The 21,078-nt window shown below is 30.1% G+C and overlaps 1 protein-coding gene across 1 annotated transcript; it reads left to right on the top strand.

The window, feature by feature from the left end:
• Positions 1 to 298: 298 nt before the first annotated feature.
• LOC129981868 (lactosylceramide 4-alpha-galactosyltransferase-like) lies at positions 299 to 20,547 on the top strand. The gene is made up of 6 exons (XM_056092904.1): positions 299 to 354; positions 1,219 to 1,319; positions 8,374 to 8,466; positions 11,423 to 11,500; positions 13,757 to 14,052; positions 19,079 to 20,547. Exons 2-6 carry the CDS (start codon positions 1,232 to 1,234, stop codon positions 19,634 to 19,636), a joined length of 1,113 nt encoding a protein of 370 aa, XP_055948879.1. The 5' UTR covers positions 299 to 354; positions 1,219 to 1,231; the 3' UTR covers positions 19,637 to 20,547.
• Positions 20,548 to 21,078: the final 531 nt, after the last annotated feature.

Raw genomic sequence — 21,078 nt, 5'->3', positions numbered from 1 at the left:
TACTGAAACGAATGATTTTCCTGAACTATTACTTTTGCATACTCGGCAACTTAATAATTCAATAATTGACTACAATGACCTTGACAATAATGCATTAAAAATTTTGAATGGCCATCAATATAACAGAAAATTATTTCATTTTCTCTTCCACTGCTTTAAGTAATTGGAATTTAAAGTACCTTTCTATTTGCATGTTAAATATCATTTAGTCTCCGGTTATAATGTGGAAATGCGACTTAAGATAACATTGTTGAATGCACTTATCAGTCTTCTGATAAGACTTGATAATGGCTTCGCCTTTTATTCGACGGCTGTGTATTTTCTGCAAAAGAGTTTAAAAGGTCAGAGAAAGAGGTACGTATATGCTCATTCGCTAGAAATGTGTGCATTTTTTTAAAAAAAGATTTATATAAATCGCATTTAAAAATGATGATGAAAGTTGAAAATTTAATTCTATTCCAAAGTGCAACAAAATAATTCAAATAACACTGGATTATTTTTGCAATATTAATATTTATATTTGTTAAATAATATATATGTTTGATTTTACAAAATTAGTATAATTGTATCTAATATGTAGTTCCCTGCGTGCAGTAAATGTCAATTATTGTATGGAATTATGTGAATTCTATTAGATTGATTTAAACATATTATTCTATTATAACTTTGTATATAAATAGCTATATTTGAAATGTTTGAATCTAATTCATGATTAAAACTAAATGACTTTTAAAACATTAATTCCTTATGATTCTGTTTTTGGCATTTTTGTCATTAACGTTCATCTAATAATGTAAATTTAATTTCCATTTTACAATCAATGATTATATTAATATCTGAATAAACTGCAGTACCTAATGAATTAATTAATTAATCCATTACATAATTAATCCAGATATTAATATACGAAATTAATATCGAGTAGCATTAATATCTAAATAAACTCCGTTTACCTAATGTAATTAGTTGATGATTTTTTTATGTAATAAAAAGTCTCTTAAATTAATAATTCAGAAGAAAATTATTCATTAATCGATTAAATTTCTTTTTGATTCCACATGGTCAAAAATGGTTGATGTGCCATAAAATCAAATTAAAATAATCATTTAATGTTAGAAAAATAAGAATAAGAATATTTTATTAGTAATATCAACAAAGAATGAGAGATTAAGATTTTTGTGCAGTGGGTTTGTTAAAACTATTTTATCAATATTCTAGATGAAAAACGAGAATGCTTTTCTCAACAAGATATTTCCTGGTGGGTATATGCGCCGCTGTGACTCTGACAATCCTCGGGGTTCATCGGAATATTCTCTCGGGTAAGTTTTTGTCATTATTATTATGGTTGTCAATGGATTTTTCTCTTTTAGGGAAAAATAATTGATTGTTCGTCATTTTCGCATGAAAAATTTGATTTCTGGATTGTCAACAACATTTGGATTGTACAGACGTTTCCTAAAATATTATTTTATATTCCCATAATGCTAGACCCTCGGGGGGGGGCACCTCGATATGAGGATGAGATGCTTCCGGCATGGTGGTTGGATCTCGCCACCCTGGAGGGTACAATAATAGGTGGGGGATCTGGCTCCTTCCATCGATGACGGGACGTACTTCCTTCGGGGAGGGTTGTACCGTGGCCGGTGACGGCCCTTAGGACTCAACCACAGTTCCCGCCAATTGCTGTTGCGGCGGTCCGGTCATTCAGTTTTATGGTTTAAATCCGTGTGCCTTAGGGCGGGTCGGAGAGTTGGATGGTTGACTTCCCATAATGTTATCTTTGCAATGATGTCAAACCTTCTGTTTGATTTCATTTCTAGTATTTAGTTGTGTATTGTGTTCAAATGATCACCATTTTCTTAGCACAATGCCATTGAAGAAGAAGAGAAACAGAATCTCAAATTTATCAATTTCTTTTTATTGAGATATAATTTTGCACATATTGTTCTACAATAAATAGTACGACGTGTACAGGTTTATCACGCGACATTTTTTTTTTCATATTAACAATTGGCCTTAAATATCATTCTAAAATATTATTTGGTAACTTTAGATATAAATTTTTGCAGTTGACAAGTTCATTTAAGAATAACTCAATTTAATAGTTTCTTTTTTAAATGAATAGAAATTGGGATAGAAAAATATTTATAACTTTACTTTATATATTAAAGCATTTATGCCCTAATATATCTGGTTTTAATATCAAAACACACACACATGTAAATGCATTAAATCATTTTTAAGTTGTGACAATCCATAAAACCCCGTTTGATGATATTAATACTTTATTCTGATATATAGATACTTCTGACGATTTTCATTAACTAAACATTTGAACTGGAAGTTGAACATATATTAGTTTTATATTATCTAGTTTGAATGCGATTAAGTCTCTTTACTAACAAAGACAAATAAATTAATCCATATGATTAAATAAAAATTACGTATGTCGCAAAAAATATTTTAAGAATCAAAAGGCAAACCAGTGGACTCATTAATGCAGTATTAATGGGTACTCATGACCCAACAATAGTTTTTATTCTAAACGATGCTTTATTTTGTTTTTTACTAAACTACATCTAAATGCAATTAATACAAATATCCATAATTGTCTGTAGATTTGTCTTTGAATCGGCGATGGCTAAATAGAATGTTTTAAAGGCTGGTGGGACGTTCTTACCTTTTTAATAGCCCAGATGTATGCATTTGCTTAGAAATATTTTGTAAGATTAAATTTTTATACTCTGAAGAAATTGGAATAAAAATTTGTCCGCTCTTGCATACAAAAATTGCATTTGAAAAATTGTACTATAAAAAAATGCATGTTAAAATTTGATGTAAAACTTATGAGTAATTCACAATTAACTTTCAAATATTCATTAAATGAAAATGAGATAGAATGTTTCCAAAATAGAACCATCTAATAAAACAATAATTCAAAACAATTGGGTGATTGAGGAAATGTAATATAATATTTGTAGTCATATTTTTGTATTTATAAAGGTATTCTCATTTAATTATGTACCTATTTTCCTTTTCTGAACAAGAAAAAAATTAAAAATTAATCAATTGCAGAATTATATTTTATGATATTGCAAAAATTGTTTAAGCTATGAATGAACTGCTAACGACATACCAATTGATAATTGTCGTCGTTTCATATTATCAAACTGGAAAATGGGATCAAGATCAGGAAATCCTATAGGCCATAAGAAGCATTTCCTAATTTTGAATGCATTTTAAATATTAAAAAAAATTTCAAATTTTCATTAAATTACAAGAAATTAATAAATAAAATATATGAACTGGATATTAACATAATCGAATATTTCTTCATATATCAAATTCTGTAGGATCTCAATTTGCGAAAAGAGAACAACTTAATTCTAATCATTCTAAATTCTGCAGTTTATACACAATTTTTTTTTATTTATTTATCAGTTACTATATTTTTCAATCGAATTATTTATTTATGCATTTTTTTACCGAATATTTAAATTTCATCTGCTATAAAATTTTCGAGTTACTAATATGATTTTGTCAAATAAATTCGACGCTGTACTTCTGTCCTATCCATCTCATGCACAAACATCTCTCTGGTGAATGAGGTCAACCCTGCACCACGTGGGAAGCTGCGTTTACAACTTATATCTTGAATACCTAGTTTTAAATAAATATTTAAACATTTTAGTCAGCTATTTTTACATGATCATGATGGCGGATGATTAGCCTCGTTCCAGTTGTTGCAAGCTATAGAATTTCAAAATTTTGCTTGAATTCTTGCTCTTATGATTATTTGAATAATCATGATATCTGCATCTTACTTTAAAATTTCTAATCTGAATTCTGCTTTAGTTTATATTTTAAAGCTATTTTTAACCATCAACTATATGTCTGGAAACTAACCAAACATGACTTTGTAACTGTAAATCACAGTAAAACATTTATTATAAAACGTTGCCCCTCTTTAATATAAATAATTAAATTTTGCTAAAATAATAACTATAATTTATCTTTTAAAGAAATAAAATCTTCCGATATGAATGGTGGCTGATGAAATAAATTGATAAAATAAAAAGTAAAAAACAGATGATAACATGTAAATAAAAACAATTCTTATATAACTTTCGTAAAGAAATGCAATTCATAGAGAGATAAGATTTTTTTTATTTCTGAATTTTCAACATTGTTTTCTTATCGCCTTTTCATTTTCTTCAGTATTCTATTGTTATAGACCTTAAATCATATTTTACTCACAACTATTTTAGTTCTATTATCTGAAATATTTGGAAGAAGTCTACGTAATCATCTTTTCACATCTTTATCAACCCTTTTTTGCATTTTTAGTACAATTTTTTGGAAATTTAAAAGCAGTAGATTTTATGCAACAATTCATTCATTTCATGATATTGTGATAACTTAAAGTATTTAGTATTACAAAAAAAAAAAAAAAATTGAAACATAAATTCCAAAAATACATTACTTTCTGATACGTCAAATGTGCCTAAAGAGTTAAATTAGTAGGATTTATTCTCTAATAGCTTATGTTTCGAAAACATTTTCACATAAATTTATACTCATTTGTAAAGTTATGATTTTACTTCGGTGAAAGTCAGTCTGGCACAATATAATCTTCATAATGGTCCTTACGCTTACGAACCCCAAAACCAATTAACCTTAAATGACTTTAGAATATAACACGATATTTCTTGACAAATTTATTTGAATCTCTCACTTTATTTTTCGGCAAATAATTAATTTTCCTCAACACAAGTGTAATTACTTTTTTTAATTCATTCTTTAATTAAATATGTGAAATTCTGTAAAAAATTTTAACAATGGTCTGTATGGTTTTTGAACCAGAGAAAATCGCATTTCTGGTCCCATTAATACATGCTAGTTGCCCCTTTTCTCTGTATTAGGAATAAAACATAGTCGATATCGATCCTATAATCATAGTGTTTTCAAATTTATAAGAACAAATGTTATATGCTATTATATTGTTATATCCTATTGTGTTTCATTACGCAACGTTCAAAACTCTTCTTCTCTTTCAACATGGATTCTCATATTATGTCGTTTGTCATTTAGTACAGAAAGGAAAACTGATTGAAAGCAACGATTATCTTAAAGCCTAGTTGTCGCTCTTCTACAATTTTCCATTATACTTTCTTTAGCATTTAAACATAACCAGGGTTGGCAGATTCTTGTTCTTTCTTTGAATTTCCTTTCAATATTTCCTTCTTTTATTCTTTTAGTTCAGAAACTTTAGTTTCAATTCTTTTTACAGATAAATACTTACTTTTCTACCGGGCATGATTCAAAATTCTATTTTTAATTATATGTAGAAGTTTTAAAAGAGACGATAGAATGCCAGAAAGTTTGATAGTATTGTGGCGGTTTGGTATGGATCGAGGATAGAACCTGGGACCTTGTGGTTCACAGCCCACTAACAAAACCCCGATGCAAAAGCAATTGCTCGTGCAGCGTAGCTGTTAGCTGGCTTATAAGCTTTTCACCACAGCATTAAAAGCGTATAGAACTAACAAAACGATACCAAAAATATATATTGGTTAGCAATGGTTCATATGGTTTTTAGAAGTAGGAAAAATTAGACTTCTGACTCCAACCAAACATGCTAGTTGCCTCTTTTCTTTGTACCAAAAGAGAAGCCCTACTCGACATCGATCTTATAATCCCCATACTTTCAAATTTATAAGAACAAATTCTATAAGAACAAATTCGATTTCTATTATATTCAATTACGTAATATTCAAAACTCAAGATTTTCTTTCAGTCAATCTTTCAACCTGAACTCGCATATTATGACGTTCTTCAGTTAGTACAGGGAGAAAACCTGATTGAAAACAGCGTCTATCTGCAAGCCCATGTTCGCAACTCTTTAACAATTTTCCCTTATTTCTTTTAGAATTTATGTTCAATATGGTTTGGTAGATTCTTGCTTTTTCTTTGAACTTCCTTTCAGCACCTGACTGTTTCTCCTGTTCTATTCTTTTAGTTCAGAAATTCTGGTTTCAATTCTTTTCTCAGCTAAATACTTTCACTTCTTTCGCAGCTAAATACTTTCAATTCTTTTGCAGCTAAATACTTAAAATTATACTAAATACTTACCAATGATTTTTTTTTACAGTATATGATTCAAAATTTCATTTTCTATTATATGTGGAAAGAGACGATAGAATGGCATATAGCTTATTTCATCGCCATAAAAACGTATAGAACAAACAAAACGATGGCAAAAATGTATATTGGAAAAATAAATACAAATGCCAAAACTATTTAAATTCTGAATCCCCATGAATTTTCTAAAGCGATAATAATCTTTATGAATATAATATTTTAGTTAGCGAAATATAAATAATATTGGACAAGAAATGCTTGCAGATGTTTGTAGAAAAATGGAGTGTTGTAAACTTTACAAAACTATAAAATTCAGAAAAACTCCCATACGAATTATAAACGAACACTAATTAGAACTATATTTTTTTTCGACTAAATAAGGTTGTTAAATTATTAGTTCATAAATGAGAATACATGCGGCAAATTTGAGAAAATATTTAGAAATAACTGGATTTACTATTTAACATTAAACAAACTGATTTGAAATTTAGAATAATGATAACACCATTAGCTCCTAATTATGTTAATCCGTCACTGCGCCAAATTTGGTACTTATGCCCTAAATGGCGTGGACGTTCATTTACGACAATAAAAATGAACATGACACAAACTATCTTTTGCATACATCCAGTTTTTTTGAAGGGAACAGTGCCTTTATGTTAGACTAAAACAGTCGCAGGTTTACAATGAAAAATTTAATCTCAAAATTATTTGGTTTTACAGGAATTCAGCAATAATGGCAGTCTTAGTCTTCAGACAGACAAAAAAAAACATGAAAAATCTGAATTACTCGGGAATTTTCCCAACCCACTTTATAATGCTATTAAACCATTAGTTCTCAAATGGGAATATATGCGGCAAATGTGTGAAAATGTGATCAATGTTTTAACTTGGACAGATAAAATCTCTACAAGTTTCCTGCTTTCCCGTTATTCTCATTTTCATTCTTTCTCATGAAAGTGTGCATATACAATATGCTATTTAATATCGCTTATAATTAATAATGCAGTTGAAATCTACATTGAAATATATTGGCTCAATTTTATAATTTGAATTTGCACCCGGATATCTCATTGGATAAGAATGGAAGCAGGAACTTGCAAGTTAAAACACCAATCTTTTTTTGCATTTAAATAATATATATATATATTTGGTTGCACAAATTTTAAGGGAAAATATAAAAAATGCACTACGATTTATGAATAAAAAGCACATTATAGAATGAACTGTTGAAAGTATAATACTTTAATTATAACAGAAATAAATTTTGAAAAAGTGCAAATTTAGAGAAATATTTTTTTTTCTTTTTAAGAATTCAAGTAAATTTTTCCAAATTTCAAAATAACTATAAGAATTTGAAATCAATAACTGCATTAGTTTTGGAAAAATCCAACTGTGTCGAAAAAACAGGGTCATCGAAATATGCCTATAAGTACTTTTCTATTCGTCAGAATTCATAAACAAAAAAAAATCCTATTCTATAAATGTCTCTCTATAATTAAAAATCGACCGTAATTTTCAAAAAAGAGAGGTGAAAATTAAATATAAATAGAAAAATAGTTACTTTTAGACAGTTAATTCACGAAAACATTTCAAAGCAATAATGATCGGAAAAGTAATGTTTAAGTTAGTGTATTTAACCTCAGAAAATGAATTCCGACTTGAAAATTGTGATGAAAATTGATCATTCTAATACTTATTAAAATCATGAAAAGCCTGCTTAGAATAGGACTCATATCATCTATCATTCATTTGTAAATTTGGAGTAATTGAAGTTCAAATAAATATTTTTCGACGATTTTTTCTTTGAAAAAGTCGATTTTTTTCATGAAATGTAATAGTTATCGATCTAAAATTTCTGTCAAATATTTCCTATCAATGTTATTTTTAATCAGTATTCGTTTTTAAACTTTTTAGCTGGCAGGTTACCTCTAATGAATATTAACTGTTTTAAATACAAATCAGATATACACAAGCTGACAAATATGGTGATTTATTTTTAGCTTTTTGTGATTAAATCTGCTGGTTCTTTCGTTTTGCCAGAGCCCTACGATAATAACGATGGTAATTCTTCTTAGTTAATCACCATTTAACACTCCTTCATATTACAATAACAACAATAAAAAATGTAGAGAAAGGTAACTACTGGCATATTAAATATTAAATTACTTTCTTGGCACTGTTCAAATTTTTCAGTGTAATTTTACATTAAACTTCTTTAATGTTTTAAAGATGAGGATTTATCCAACAAGAAAACACCATTGGCGATTAAACATGAAGAAATGGCGAAAATAAGAAAGGATTTACAGACCAGGATTTTCAAAGGTAAGTATTAAGGAGATAAACTAATAAAATTTCGAATTTGATGATAAGAAAATAGATTCGTTAATGGCCATAACGCTGTTATATAGTAGAGGAGAAAAGAGGTATTTTTATCAGTGTTTTAACAACTCTAATGTGAACTTTCTTTGCTTTGGAGATATTTCGTATTTTAATTAAACTGATTACACGCTGTGATAAGATAATCGCAATTGATTTATGGGGAAATACTGTGTGCCCATAAAACAACTTATCCTTTTTTAAGATATGTCAAAAGAAACAAACGGATGGAGCGATATTTCATATACAGACTATAAAAGATATGAGGATATTTATTCTATTGAAAACAAATTAGGAGTAAAAGTCGTCCATGGGAAAGAATCGGGCAACGGGGTGACTGGCTGTATTTTTTTAAAGTATATAATTGAGTTGTTGGAATTGAAAACGAGTCAATAATTGATAATGTGAATAGGGTAAAAATGTATTAAGCAAACTGTTGTTAATGTTCACGCTTCCTTTTTTTTTAAAAAATGCATAAAAAGTAAATAACATGGAATTCAGAGAAAGGTTTTTAATAATCAACATTAGGGTTGCCTGGCCCATGCGTAACATTTCTAGTATGTTGCCCTTCCTTATAAATGAGAAACTGTACACATGACTTTCAACGCTTATTTTACTTTTTCTTTGTATATTTCATATACGAGAAAATATCGTATTTGATGATACGATAAAAATTTTGAATTATTTGTGATTTAGACTACTTTAAGTTGGAAAAACACAATTTTGGTATTATATCTGTCTATCAGTTCCGTCCGCCTTTGAATATTATAACCCAAAAACGATTTAAGCTAGACGGATGAAACATGGTATATGGACTTTATATTTCCTTTGTCAATTTGTACCAACTGTTGATCGAAATTGATTAAGAGGAACTCTGTAAACCCATCTTGTCCGAATAAAAATGAGCACAATTACAAAACATAAAGAGACGTATGAAATTTGGTACATAGGTTTTCCATCTTCGATGTGAATCGGTATCAAATAAAAAAAAACTTAATATGCGAGAGTTTACCATATGTCGATCTGTAGCAACTCATGCATGTAAACGTGAGAAACACAATAGCTGAAATAAATGAAATTTGCTAAGTAATATCTGCAGTTCAATGTCAAATTTTGGTTTCAGTCGGTGGGAGCAAAGACGACTATTAATCGCCAAATTAATATTATTAATAATCGCCAAAGAAAGTTCCAAGCATTTTATTCAAGTCTGATTTTGATGTTTCGTAATTATTGTTCGCCAATGATATGCAATTAATATTAAAAAAAAAAAACTGATTTCCTTTACCGTAGTAGGAATCATACACATCTTATATGCGAGACGTAAAATACAACTGCTAGCCCCTAAGGTGATAACAGCCTTATCCAGAATCCATAATTTCATACGCAGAGGGAGGGCGGATAATATATTTATTTGAGAATATGCGAAAATGTTTAAAGAGGACAACTCTCTCTAGTTTTATTTGATGCAATCCCTCTTCCCATGTCTTCTACAATCCGCATTTCAAGATTTAATTATGTTCTTTATTTGAAAATACCTTCAAATTTTTTTACAGGGATATATTTTATTACTTGTGATAGTCATTTTATTCTTTGTAATATGTAGATAAATAATAGATTTTGTCATTTTGCTTGATTTTATTAATGTAGAATGTAAAAATTGTGTGATTTTAAAACCGTATTTGTGGGACAGCTTTTTAAAAGCAAGTTATAAATTGTTTTTAGGAATGTTAAATTGCATTGCATCAAATTATCCTTTGAAGAATATTTATTAATGAAAATATTTCATAATTATTGCATATTAAATTCATATATTACCCTACTTCAATAGTAAATTAAAAAAGTCATTAGTTATATAAAACGATTGTTTCCTACCGAATTTTTGAATTCATGTCTCAGATATATCATTACAGGTTTGATTTCTATATTAAAGGACAAATATACATCACTTTTTTTTTAATTCCATGCTCTTAGAGCCCAAATTTTGCTGAAATATTATATTCATGAAGAGAAATTTTCAATTTTCATAAGCTCTTTATCAACACTCAACAATGACAGAAATATTAATATTTTATATGAAATAGAAAAATAAGTAAAGTTTATTTTGCTGCTAGCTTTGTATTAGCTTTTTTAGAGTAAAACAATAAATGTTGACAAAACAAATAAATGTCTCTAGAATCGTTTATAAATTAAATAACTGCAAACGATTTGATAACCCGCTGAAGAATTATAATTGAGAATCCTTATATCCCGAAGATGAATAATTTAAACATACCGATTTTGATTCTTGTGCTAAAAGTCAAAGTAGGAAAATTATTAGGTTGTTGCAAATTTGTAAATTTAGATTTTGTATCGATTAATATATCTCAATAAATTTATTGCCGAGAAACTTAGTCTTCTTTCAGACTATTCTGTTAAAAATAAGTTCAGCGAATGCGACATAAAATAAAGAAAATTTCTTGAAAATATTTCATCTCTGTTGAATTAAATTTACTCAAAAATTTTAAATTTTCATGCGATTAATCTTCATAGAAGTCATTTTCGTCATCTGGAGAAAGATCAGAATTAAGTTTTGTCTCAGTGCATAAAGTATAGAAAAAATTAAAATCAAATTTAGTGCAGTAAATAAATTTACCTCGAATGCCACAAATTAGAGCGTCAGCTTTGTTTTTAATACTGAAGTGAAACTCTAACCAACCAATCATAACCAACAAATATCAGCATTTTTAAATATTTAGATATTCAATATCTATCTAAGTATTTTTAATTAAATTATGTAAGAAATGATTAGAACTGCAAATATACTATTCGTGAACTTATGATTTATTTCTTGTTTCCTTCCTTAAAATAAACATTAACATTTTTTGCACCCCATTTCCGGAATAATTCTTTTTCCATTTTGCAGAAATAATGAACAGGACGTTCTATGACGATCCTTTGAATGGAAAGTGCGAAGCAAGCACACATCTTTTGAGAACTAAAGGTAAGTTTTATTTTTATATTAGCCTTTGAGAAATAAAAGTTTTGTAAGAGTTAAAATAATTAGCAATTTCACTTTTAATTGGAAATGTTTTAAGAATAGACAAATTACTTATAGACGAAGTGAATTTAGAATTTAAGCCATTCTATCAAAAATATGGGGAAAAAGCCGTTTATAAAATTGTAAAACTTGCTTAAATGTCCTTAACGGTGGATTTTTTACATAAATTCTTAAGCATGTAAAATAAATTATCGCTTATGTAGATAATTAACCTAATACTTCTTATTATACATTGCTGTGTGTGTACTTAGTCCAAACGGTATCCTACGCATGCCTATAGTAAATCTTCAACATAAGAAAAGGTAAAGTAATTAGGTACAAGGAGTTTGAAATTATGTAAAATTAACTTTCAAACAGCTTATTACCGAGTTTCTCTTAAAAACTGCATAATATATTCGTAATGCAATCACTTTTGTTTACATCAATTTTTAAAATTCTTGTGAAGTTAAATGTCAAATCAAAATTTGCTCCTATTTTTAAAATACAGCCTTAAGAGATAGAATGTATAATTAATTTCTTTTAATGCAGTACTTTACATATAGAATTTTGGAATATTCTGTATATAACAGTAAATAAGGTTCCCATTTTATTTTGAATAAATGAATAATTTCCCATGAAAATCCAACCAAGATACATGATGTGGAAGGCAAGAAATCTTATTATAAAAGTTGTTAAGTCTATGAAATCAAATGATAATTGTTTGCCTATTTGTATAGATTTATGAGGAATGAAGTTTAAATATTCAAATTCCAATTGAAAGAAATATTTTAAAAAAATGTTTTTCTCTTTTTAATTTAGTGTTATTTTATTCTTTTCAGCTTTAATCAAATTTTTTTACAAAATTATCATTAAGAATATAAAGATAGTCAAGGCCTTTTGCGAGATAAAATCTATTTATATCCGATAGGATCATAAACTTTATATTAGAGACTGGAAGTTTGACTTAAAGTTCTCGTTATGGAAAAGTTGATATTGGATTGCAAGCTAAAACTTTCTTCCCCTGCAGGAGTTTCTATAAACGAAAGAGTAACCCAGTTTCATAGGGGAAGACGAAAAATCACTTTAAAAATGGTATTTAATAGAGCATATTTACAATTTCGACATTTCTACCTTGCAAAGGGAATGCTAATCCTAGTACAATTACAGTGCCTCTTAAAAATCCTACACAGCATAATACACAGCACAGAAAAGACAAACATATACACTTTAGCATTCAAAAGACCTTCATGTCAGCTGTAGTTATCAAATAGACAACAATCATAAAATTCGGATAAAATCGTTGTAAATATAGAGGCCAAATAAAATGATTATCTCATTGCAATGACTCGGAATCTTCAGAAAAGAATGCTTTGAATCTTACAGTAAAACATACGAGAAACAACATAAATTCAGAAAAGAATGCAATTTATTTCACAACTTAAATGCATTAATTGAAACAAAAATTGCGAGATTTGAATTGTTCAGATAATCACTATACCATACTTAGGTAAATAAAACAAAATATTATCGGTACTTCATGGCAAACTTATTTTATACTTCATATGATAGACATAGAATTCTTGAAAGATTTACTTCGACATACAGCCTGTTGAGTTGGTAAAAGATTTCTACCAAAGTTCTGTGAAACCTTGGAAAATCAATACATCACTATGCAACTGTAATTGGTACAGTACAGACGAATGTGGCTCTCGCAAATATTAAATAAGACCATAAGTCTATTATGCCATACATATTGACAGTTTTGAATACTTGTTTAATGTTAAATGAAATCGACATTTTACCTATGTTGTAAATTTAAATACTAATGTAATGCTATCCGACTGCACGTAATTAGTGCCGTTTCAAGATTTAGTTTTGAATTATAGAAAATAAAATTCACACTATATTCTTTTTTTAATATTTCATTTTCAACAATGTGCTCGGTGCAACTGGGCCAAAATTGAATATTACGCCATAAAACCCACAGTCGCAGCAGCAATAAGGATGATCAAGTCATTTCATGCGAAAATCAGTACTTAAATGGGAATAATATCAATAAGCTTATATGATTCAATAATTTATTGATCAAATTTTAATAGGAAGGATATACAATTGGAAAATATATACGTTTCTAGTGTATTTTTAATGTCATTTTAAATGAGTGAACGTATGCTTTAAACATACTTTATTTGTTCTTTGATATCTAAGTATCCTTTACAGATTCTATGGAATGTCTTTCCACAAATAACATTTTCTTCTTGGAAACATCTGGTTCCTCACGCTTGAATGCCCGCCAAGCCTGTGCTGTTGAATCCGCAGCTCTGCATCACCCTCAGTGGCAGGTGAGGGTTCTTTTCACTCCCACCGAGTCACTGAATTTATCGGATTCTTTCATGGAATTGCTTTCTTTATTCAGCAATGTCAAGTTGTTGAAAATGGAACTGGATTTCCTATTGCCAGGAACACCTCTCTGGTATTGGTACAAAAGAGGCAGGTGGAAATCCAGCCCTCACAAGGTAAGTTTTCTGTGCATCTTTGATATTTAGAAGAAACTGTAAAACAGAATATACAAGTAACCATGTTAACTCAGGTCCTCTACACAATATCTCTAAGATATTTTTATGATACTGATTTGTATTCAAAATATTAAATAATATCGTAGAGATATAAATATAATATCTTATGCTAATTGAAAATAGTAAGATGAAAATACCTCTGACCACCAATAGAATTCTAATAGAACAATGACTTTTTAATGCAAAATTAAACCTTAACACACGATGGAGCACATGCTCGATCTTAAATAGGTCAATTAGTGTAATTAGAGCTTATTTTGCAGAAAGTTGTCATTTTCTTCGATTTAATATGTTCTTAGGAGAGGGAAAAATGTTTAATTTATGTCGATGTACAATTATATTTCGAAAGTCTCGGTACAAAATGTTGTTTTTTTCTTTTGTCAGAATCAATTTATTATGAGGCAGCCTTAATTACAACAATGCTCATTATTACATTGGTATATTCCCAACTACCGTAGAAAATATGCGATACTTGAAAATTGCCGGTGATATGAATTCTGTTTCATAGAATGGTGCCAATAAATTACCATAACTACTTCAAAGGGAAGATATTAAGAAGTTATATTTTATCGTCAATTTTGTCGGGAAAATTCTTGAAATAAACCCTTTAAAAATAGAAAGGCTTGAATATTACGAGACATGAGAAAGAAATTTTCAAAGATCTGGAAACTTATTCATTTTAAATTAAGTAGTAGAACTCTTTCATCCGAAGTAGAATGGTCCTGAAGGTCCTGAAAAACTCTAATCTTACCCTGTAAACGTAAATTGTCATTAATCATCAAAACAGATTTTGATTTAGTCCACTTGGCGCTCTTTAAACTCCTGTTACACTAATTTGATCTGTCATCTCCTTCAGACGAACGAATGATAATCATACATTATGGTACTTTCAACAGAATCGGTTAATATATAAATATTTGTTGAAATTTCAACTATAGATGATTCGATTTGTTACTTTCTCAGTTTACACAACTTTAGTTTATTATTGAAAAGGACCAAAATCTTCATCTTATGATTCCACGTTTTTTTCTTTCTTTATTGATGCGAGTTCTCTTGTTTACTTCTAAATTCGACATCAATCGGAATTCAATCTTTAGTAATAACCACCTTTCAAACATGATAAGCACTTTGCGTGCATATGGAACGGTAGATTCTTCAAAAATATTAATTTCTAAACTAGAATAAACATTTGGAGGAATAGAACAGTTCCTAGATATATTAATTTTGTAATATAATAAATTATTTAAAATGAATGAAAAGTATCGTTTTTATTTTATTAAAAGCCTCTTTAATTATCTCATGATTCAAACTCCCGGGGATATTAGAGAGCCCTATCCTGACTCTCGGAAAAAGATAAAAAAAAAAAAAAAAATTCTTGCTATCGACCCATTATCGTGTAGAGACACGGTGGCCTAGTGGTAAGGTCTCGGCTTCGGAACCACTGGTTTGAGGTTCGAGAATCGATTCCACAAAGAACCGTCATGTAAACGGGTCTGGTGCACCCAAATCCGTCGAGGCCAAAACTCCTCCCGCTAACGTGGGGTGGAAGTTTGGTGAAGGGAGTGCCCGCGCAGGTGTCGTCCTCGACATCTGACCGTAGTTCAACATTACGAGATCCGTCTCAAAAGAGCCCTAGTGTTGCTTCTAAAACGGGGCGTTAATATAACTAAGCTAAACCAAGAAATGCGTAACATAGTAATTTATCTAACAAATAAACGCTGTAGGAATAAATAATAACACTTAGAATTTTTTTTTATGATGGTAAAAATTATAGAAAACAAATCTGAAACACTGAAAAAAATAAAGAACAGAAAATCGTTTAAATTATTAATTTTTCTGACCACGATAAAGCTTTACTTATGCATACTGTAATGACTGTTCTCATTGATTCATTATGTATAAAACTTTGCTTCCACCATTTTTCGATAAATAGCTGCAGCGGTGAACCGATTTGTTATTGTTTCTAATGGCACTTGTCATGGACAAGACCCCTGACTTCAGAAGTCAGGGAATTTAAGCTAAGGGTGCGTCTCTTTTTTCAGTATCGCCATCTAGGGCCAAGATTACGACTTAGCTACATACACATCGCAACCCTTTTTACGGGGCGGATTTCCTTTACTCATCCACAGATCGTAATTTAGACCTGAATCAGAGAAAGATCACCCCTCATCCAGTACCCCCAGTGGTATTACTCTCCATATGGAGGACTTTGTAACCACGACAAATTTATATGAGCGTCAGTCACCACACACGCGGAGAGTCTTCGGCTGGCGGGGTTCGAACTCGCAACCCAAGGAACGCGAATCTAACGCCCATTTAAATAGGCAGATAAAGTAATTCACACAGTAAGCTTGGACATCTCTCAACATAACAACAGCACCACATTAGTGAATTTGTGTTTCCATCACAAATATATTCTCGATCGAAGATGTTAGCTTTCAAGCTAAATTCTCATCGCTTGTGAAAAAGTTTGATTTTCTGTTTCTCTTGAATGAAAATTGCGGCTAAAGCGCATCGAATGCTCTCAAGTACTTGAGTGCAAGTACTCTCAGTACTTCTGCCCTTACTGACAGAACACATCGTGAATACTTTGTCCTCAGCTCAGTGTATGAGCACGAAGCCATCAGAGCGAATCAATATCGAACACAATTGATTCATCGAATTGAAAGAGAAACTGCGTCAATATAAATAGACACAGTAAAGTTATCTTCCAATATGACAATGATTGGACATATCTATCAAGACCAATCAGAACATACTTAGAAACTTTAAATAAATCTTACACTACCTACCGCTGTATTCTCCAGATATCGCTCCTTACCACCATTTTTTGTTTCGCATGTGTGGCACACAGCCTAGTTGACCAGCATTTCTACTCTTATGAAGAAATTCAAAAGTGAAGCGATTCGTGAATCACCTAAAGATATACCATTGTCTTTTCAAGAGAGTATTCGACATCTGCCAGAAAGATGGGGAAAAGTAATAGCTAACGAAGGAAAGTTCTTTGAATCATGGATAGATAATCACGTTTCAATAATAAAGACTCAAGGTTTGGTACCGCCATTTTTTCCAAAATTATCTAATAATATTATTTCAAATTCTTTAAAGTGCCAAAAAAAAACTTGTTTTTTTTTTACTCACTCTCTTCATTTTCTTCTTTCGTCTCCCCTGATTGTATCGAAGGATTTCTCCTTCATATGAATTTATCGCAATTTTTCATCACTGTTAACATTCATCTTATCTTGAACAGCCAAAAGCCCCTCTGACCGAGTGAAGCAACTCTTTAGATGAATGGTATATAAACGATTGATAGTAAAGTTAATGAAAATCAAGTGGAATGTTTATTTTCCTACCATTTCGATGAGAAATACCCAAAATGAATATTCTGTACTCTGCATTGAAAGTGTTTAACGTCTGGGGATAGATGCTATGGATAAGTTAAATATTATGATGGTTGTTCGAAAATTTATTTCGGTACTGGGGACGCCTATAGGTAATAACTACTACCCATAATTGAATTAGTTGTAGACAGAGCTGTTTGGAGTAAATTCTATTTTTTATTGCTCATGGAGTTTTACGAGGAGTTTCTGGTAAGTAAGAGTTCAAACTGTAGAGATAAAAATCTTAAGCAACTGATGAGCCGTGGAGTTTTAATATCGTCTTCTACTAATAGATTAAGTAATATGCATATTAAAAAAAAAGATTATATTTTTTATATATTAAGATTATATACTTTTACACTGGTTTCCCGTTCAATGATTTTATAGATTACATTATATGTTTGATCAAACTATATTTTTGTACAGAATAACCAAACGTGGTTTCAAAGACATGAATCCTCCTTTAGTCTCACTAGTTTTATATTTATAATAGATAGTGCATCATGAAGAAGATGAAATGGAACTTTTGAGAACAATAAATCATTCTTAAGCATACGGTTAAGTTAGTTTTCAAGGTAACTATGCATATATATTGTCACGTAGAACTATAGTATAGAACTCAATGACACACACAAGAGGTAGAGCTAAACCCATTTATTAACTCAACTCTGAACTGAGAATACAGTGACTGATAAATCCTCTGCTTTTAAGGGAAAGTTCCAGAATACTATTCTGGAGACAGTAAGAGAAGTCCAGAACACTTGTCTGGTAAACTAAAGAAATGTCCAGTATCTTCTGGAACATGAAATAAAGGAAAACATAAAATCAAGTAATTAAATATTTACACATATTATGAATCCCTATAGTGGGTTCGAACTCAAGGTCTCTTGATAAGGAGACCAGTGCCATGACCATTCGGCCATGGAGATTCGACTGTTTTTCTTCAATGCGGCAATATATCGAGATGAAGGGAGTAGCTGAACTTAGGGCGTGATCAAACAGATCTATCACTTTCTTGTTTCCTCATAAGTTGTCTAACATATATAATAAAATATCAAATTTTTTTTTTAAAGTTAAAATGGATTTTATGTTGGTGTTATATCGCGAAAATATTTTGGCTAAATTTTATTGAAGTGTTCAGTATGGTAACTTTTATCATTAAGCATAAAAAGAGAATAATTATAAAAATGTGGAACCTTTTTTTCTTTTTTTGAAACAGAATTTGAATTACTTTCATTCTATAATTATAACAGTTAAGGGGTTAAATTATAATTGAAATATTTGACTCACAAATTTAACTTCCTAATTAAATGGATAAATTAACTTATTTTCGTCATTTCTTGTTATTTTGACTCTTATAATGATGTAAGAGGCATTTGAAATATTGAAGCGTTTTTTTTTAGCAATTTTTGTATTTTTAAATATTTGATAATTTTGCTTGATTGTAAACTCAAAACTCAATTCAATGCGCGTATCAGACAAGTCATTGTATGAAAAAGGGTTAATCTCTTTGGTTGGAAAACAGTAAATAAATATCTACCCAGATAAAGCGAAAAATATACCATTTAGAAATATTTGTTTTGCAGGTAGTGCACTTGAGTGATGCCGTTCGTCTATGCTTGCTGTGGAAGTATGGTGGTATCTACTTGGACACGGATGTCGTCGTTCTTCGCTCCCTTTCTCAACTGCGCAATGCTGTTGCTTACGACAGCGGAACAAACATCGGCAATTCTTTTCTCGCTTTTGACAGAGGCCAGTCACTCCTACGTGTCACCCTCACAGACTATGTTGCTTCCTACAATCCTAATGGCTTTGCTAGCAATGGCCCTCTTCTCCTAAACCGGAACTTCAGAGAACATTGTAAGCCGAACCCCAACAATGGAACTGATAACTTATGTCATGTAAATGTCCTTCCCAAAATTTCAGTTTATCCCATCGATTTTACTAAATGGCAAGAGTATTTTAAGCCACAAACTGCTACACTCAGCGCGACTGCATTCAAATCCAGCTACATCATCCACGTTTGGAACAAGCTCAGCAGTGCAGGTAAAATGTATGTAGGATATAACAGTTGGTATGAAATGGCAATGAAAGAACATTGTCCGAAAGTTTATGAACTTGTAGCACGCATAGGCTACGCTTAGAACTGAAATGAATCGCGTTGTGTCAATGAAATTTAGTGTGATGATCTTAAACGGCAAGGCAATTATTTCTTGCTTGTTTAGGACAAAAGAGCAATAAGTATATTGCAATCAGCGCAATACATTTTACCTGTTGTATCTGAAATCTCAAAGTGTACGGAAGGAGTATTTAGAAGTCTAAGGAGATAATGGTAACTCATTAACTTCGATAACCATTATCTCTTTGACAAAATGTGACTCCCTTTAATCAATCCAAGTTAGAAGACTGTCATGTAGGAAATCTATGGTAATTATTTATCTCATATTTGACATCAAAAGAGAATAGAATTATAATGTACATTCCTAATTTACTATACTTTGTATTTCAATACCATTATTCCTTATGCGCGTTCATTTGTTTTTAAATTAAAGAAAAAACTATTTTTTTATGAAAGAATTTTTCCGAGATCAATATGATAACGATGAACAATATGCAAATACTAAACAACCCATTTAAATCTGAAAGCCTCATCTCACAATTACGGCATTTATTTACAACTGGCAATTCTTGTGTTACGGATTTGTTATGAGCCAGGATAGAACCTGGGACCTTGTGGTTCGCAGCCCAGTAATATGACCACAATACAAAAGCAATTGATCGTGCACCGTAGCTATTAACTGACAAATAAGCTTTCACCACACTTGCATGTAATTTGTATACATTTGTATTGCAATAAGTAACAGTACTGAAATGGAAAAGATCTTATCAAATAAAATGTATTCAATTTACTCCCAAAATGCATTAATTTATTCATAGCGAATCATTTTATATAGATTAACAATATGTGTGTCACAGTATAGATTATTTAATTATATTTATTGCCTTCGATTATCTGTAAAAAAATCTCGTTTATCTGTTCTGTTTCCATTTAAATAAAAACATATTGAAAAATTCAATTTTCTTTGCTTAATATGTCTAATCTTCTGATAAAAAAATCTTCGAAATATCCATTCCTTCCGAAAAATTACCAAATATTACTGAATTTCGAAAGATGTACAATTATCATTAAAACATATTCTAGTAATAGCTAAAAATTCCAAGATCATTTCCATTATCTGCAATGCAGTGTCAGAATGAAGGATTCATATATATAAATGAGAAACCGAAGAAAAAAAAATAACACATAGAATTGTACTCCTTGTAAATCGTTTTTTGCAGCCTCTTCATTCAGTCTATCCTGCAATCTTTAAATATTGAAATACACAATAAATAGTTTGTACAGATAATCGGTTTAATCGAAGTTCATTAAATGAATGAAAAATGTTTTTTTGTGACGAATAGTAATTTTTAACTACATGGTTTAAGATTATTCAAAATTCTTTTTGAATAATAATGCATTGAATACCAAATAACCCAATATTAATGAAAAGCTTTTGTAAATCCGAAATTTATCATATTTTTAAAA

This window comes from Argiope bruennichi, chromosome 8 (assembly GCF_947563725.1).
Source record: "Argiope bruennichi chromosome 8, qqArgBrue1.1, whole genome shotgun sequence".
NCBI classification, from domain to species: Eukaryota; Metazoa; Arthropoda; class Arachnida; order Araneae; family Araneidae; genus Argiope; species Argiope bruennichi.
This window is presented reverse-complemented; position numbering and strand designations above follow the sequence as displayed.

Excerpts from the sequence above, each read along its gene's own strand:
- LOC129981868 (XM_056092904.1), top strand. The coding sequence starts at position 1,232 with ATGCTTTTCTCAACAAGATATTTCCTGGTGGGTATATGCGCCGCTGTG. Across the intron at positions 8,467-11,422 it reads ACAGACCAGGATTTTCAAAG|AAATAATGAACAGGACGTTC; the intron begins GTAAGTATTAAG and ends TCCATTTTGCAG. Across the intron at positions 14,053-19,078 it reads GGAAATCCAGCCCTCACAAG|GTAGTGCACTTGAGTGATGC; the intron begins GTAAGTTTTCTG and ends TTTGTTTTGCAG.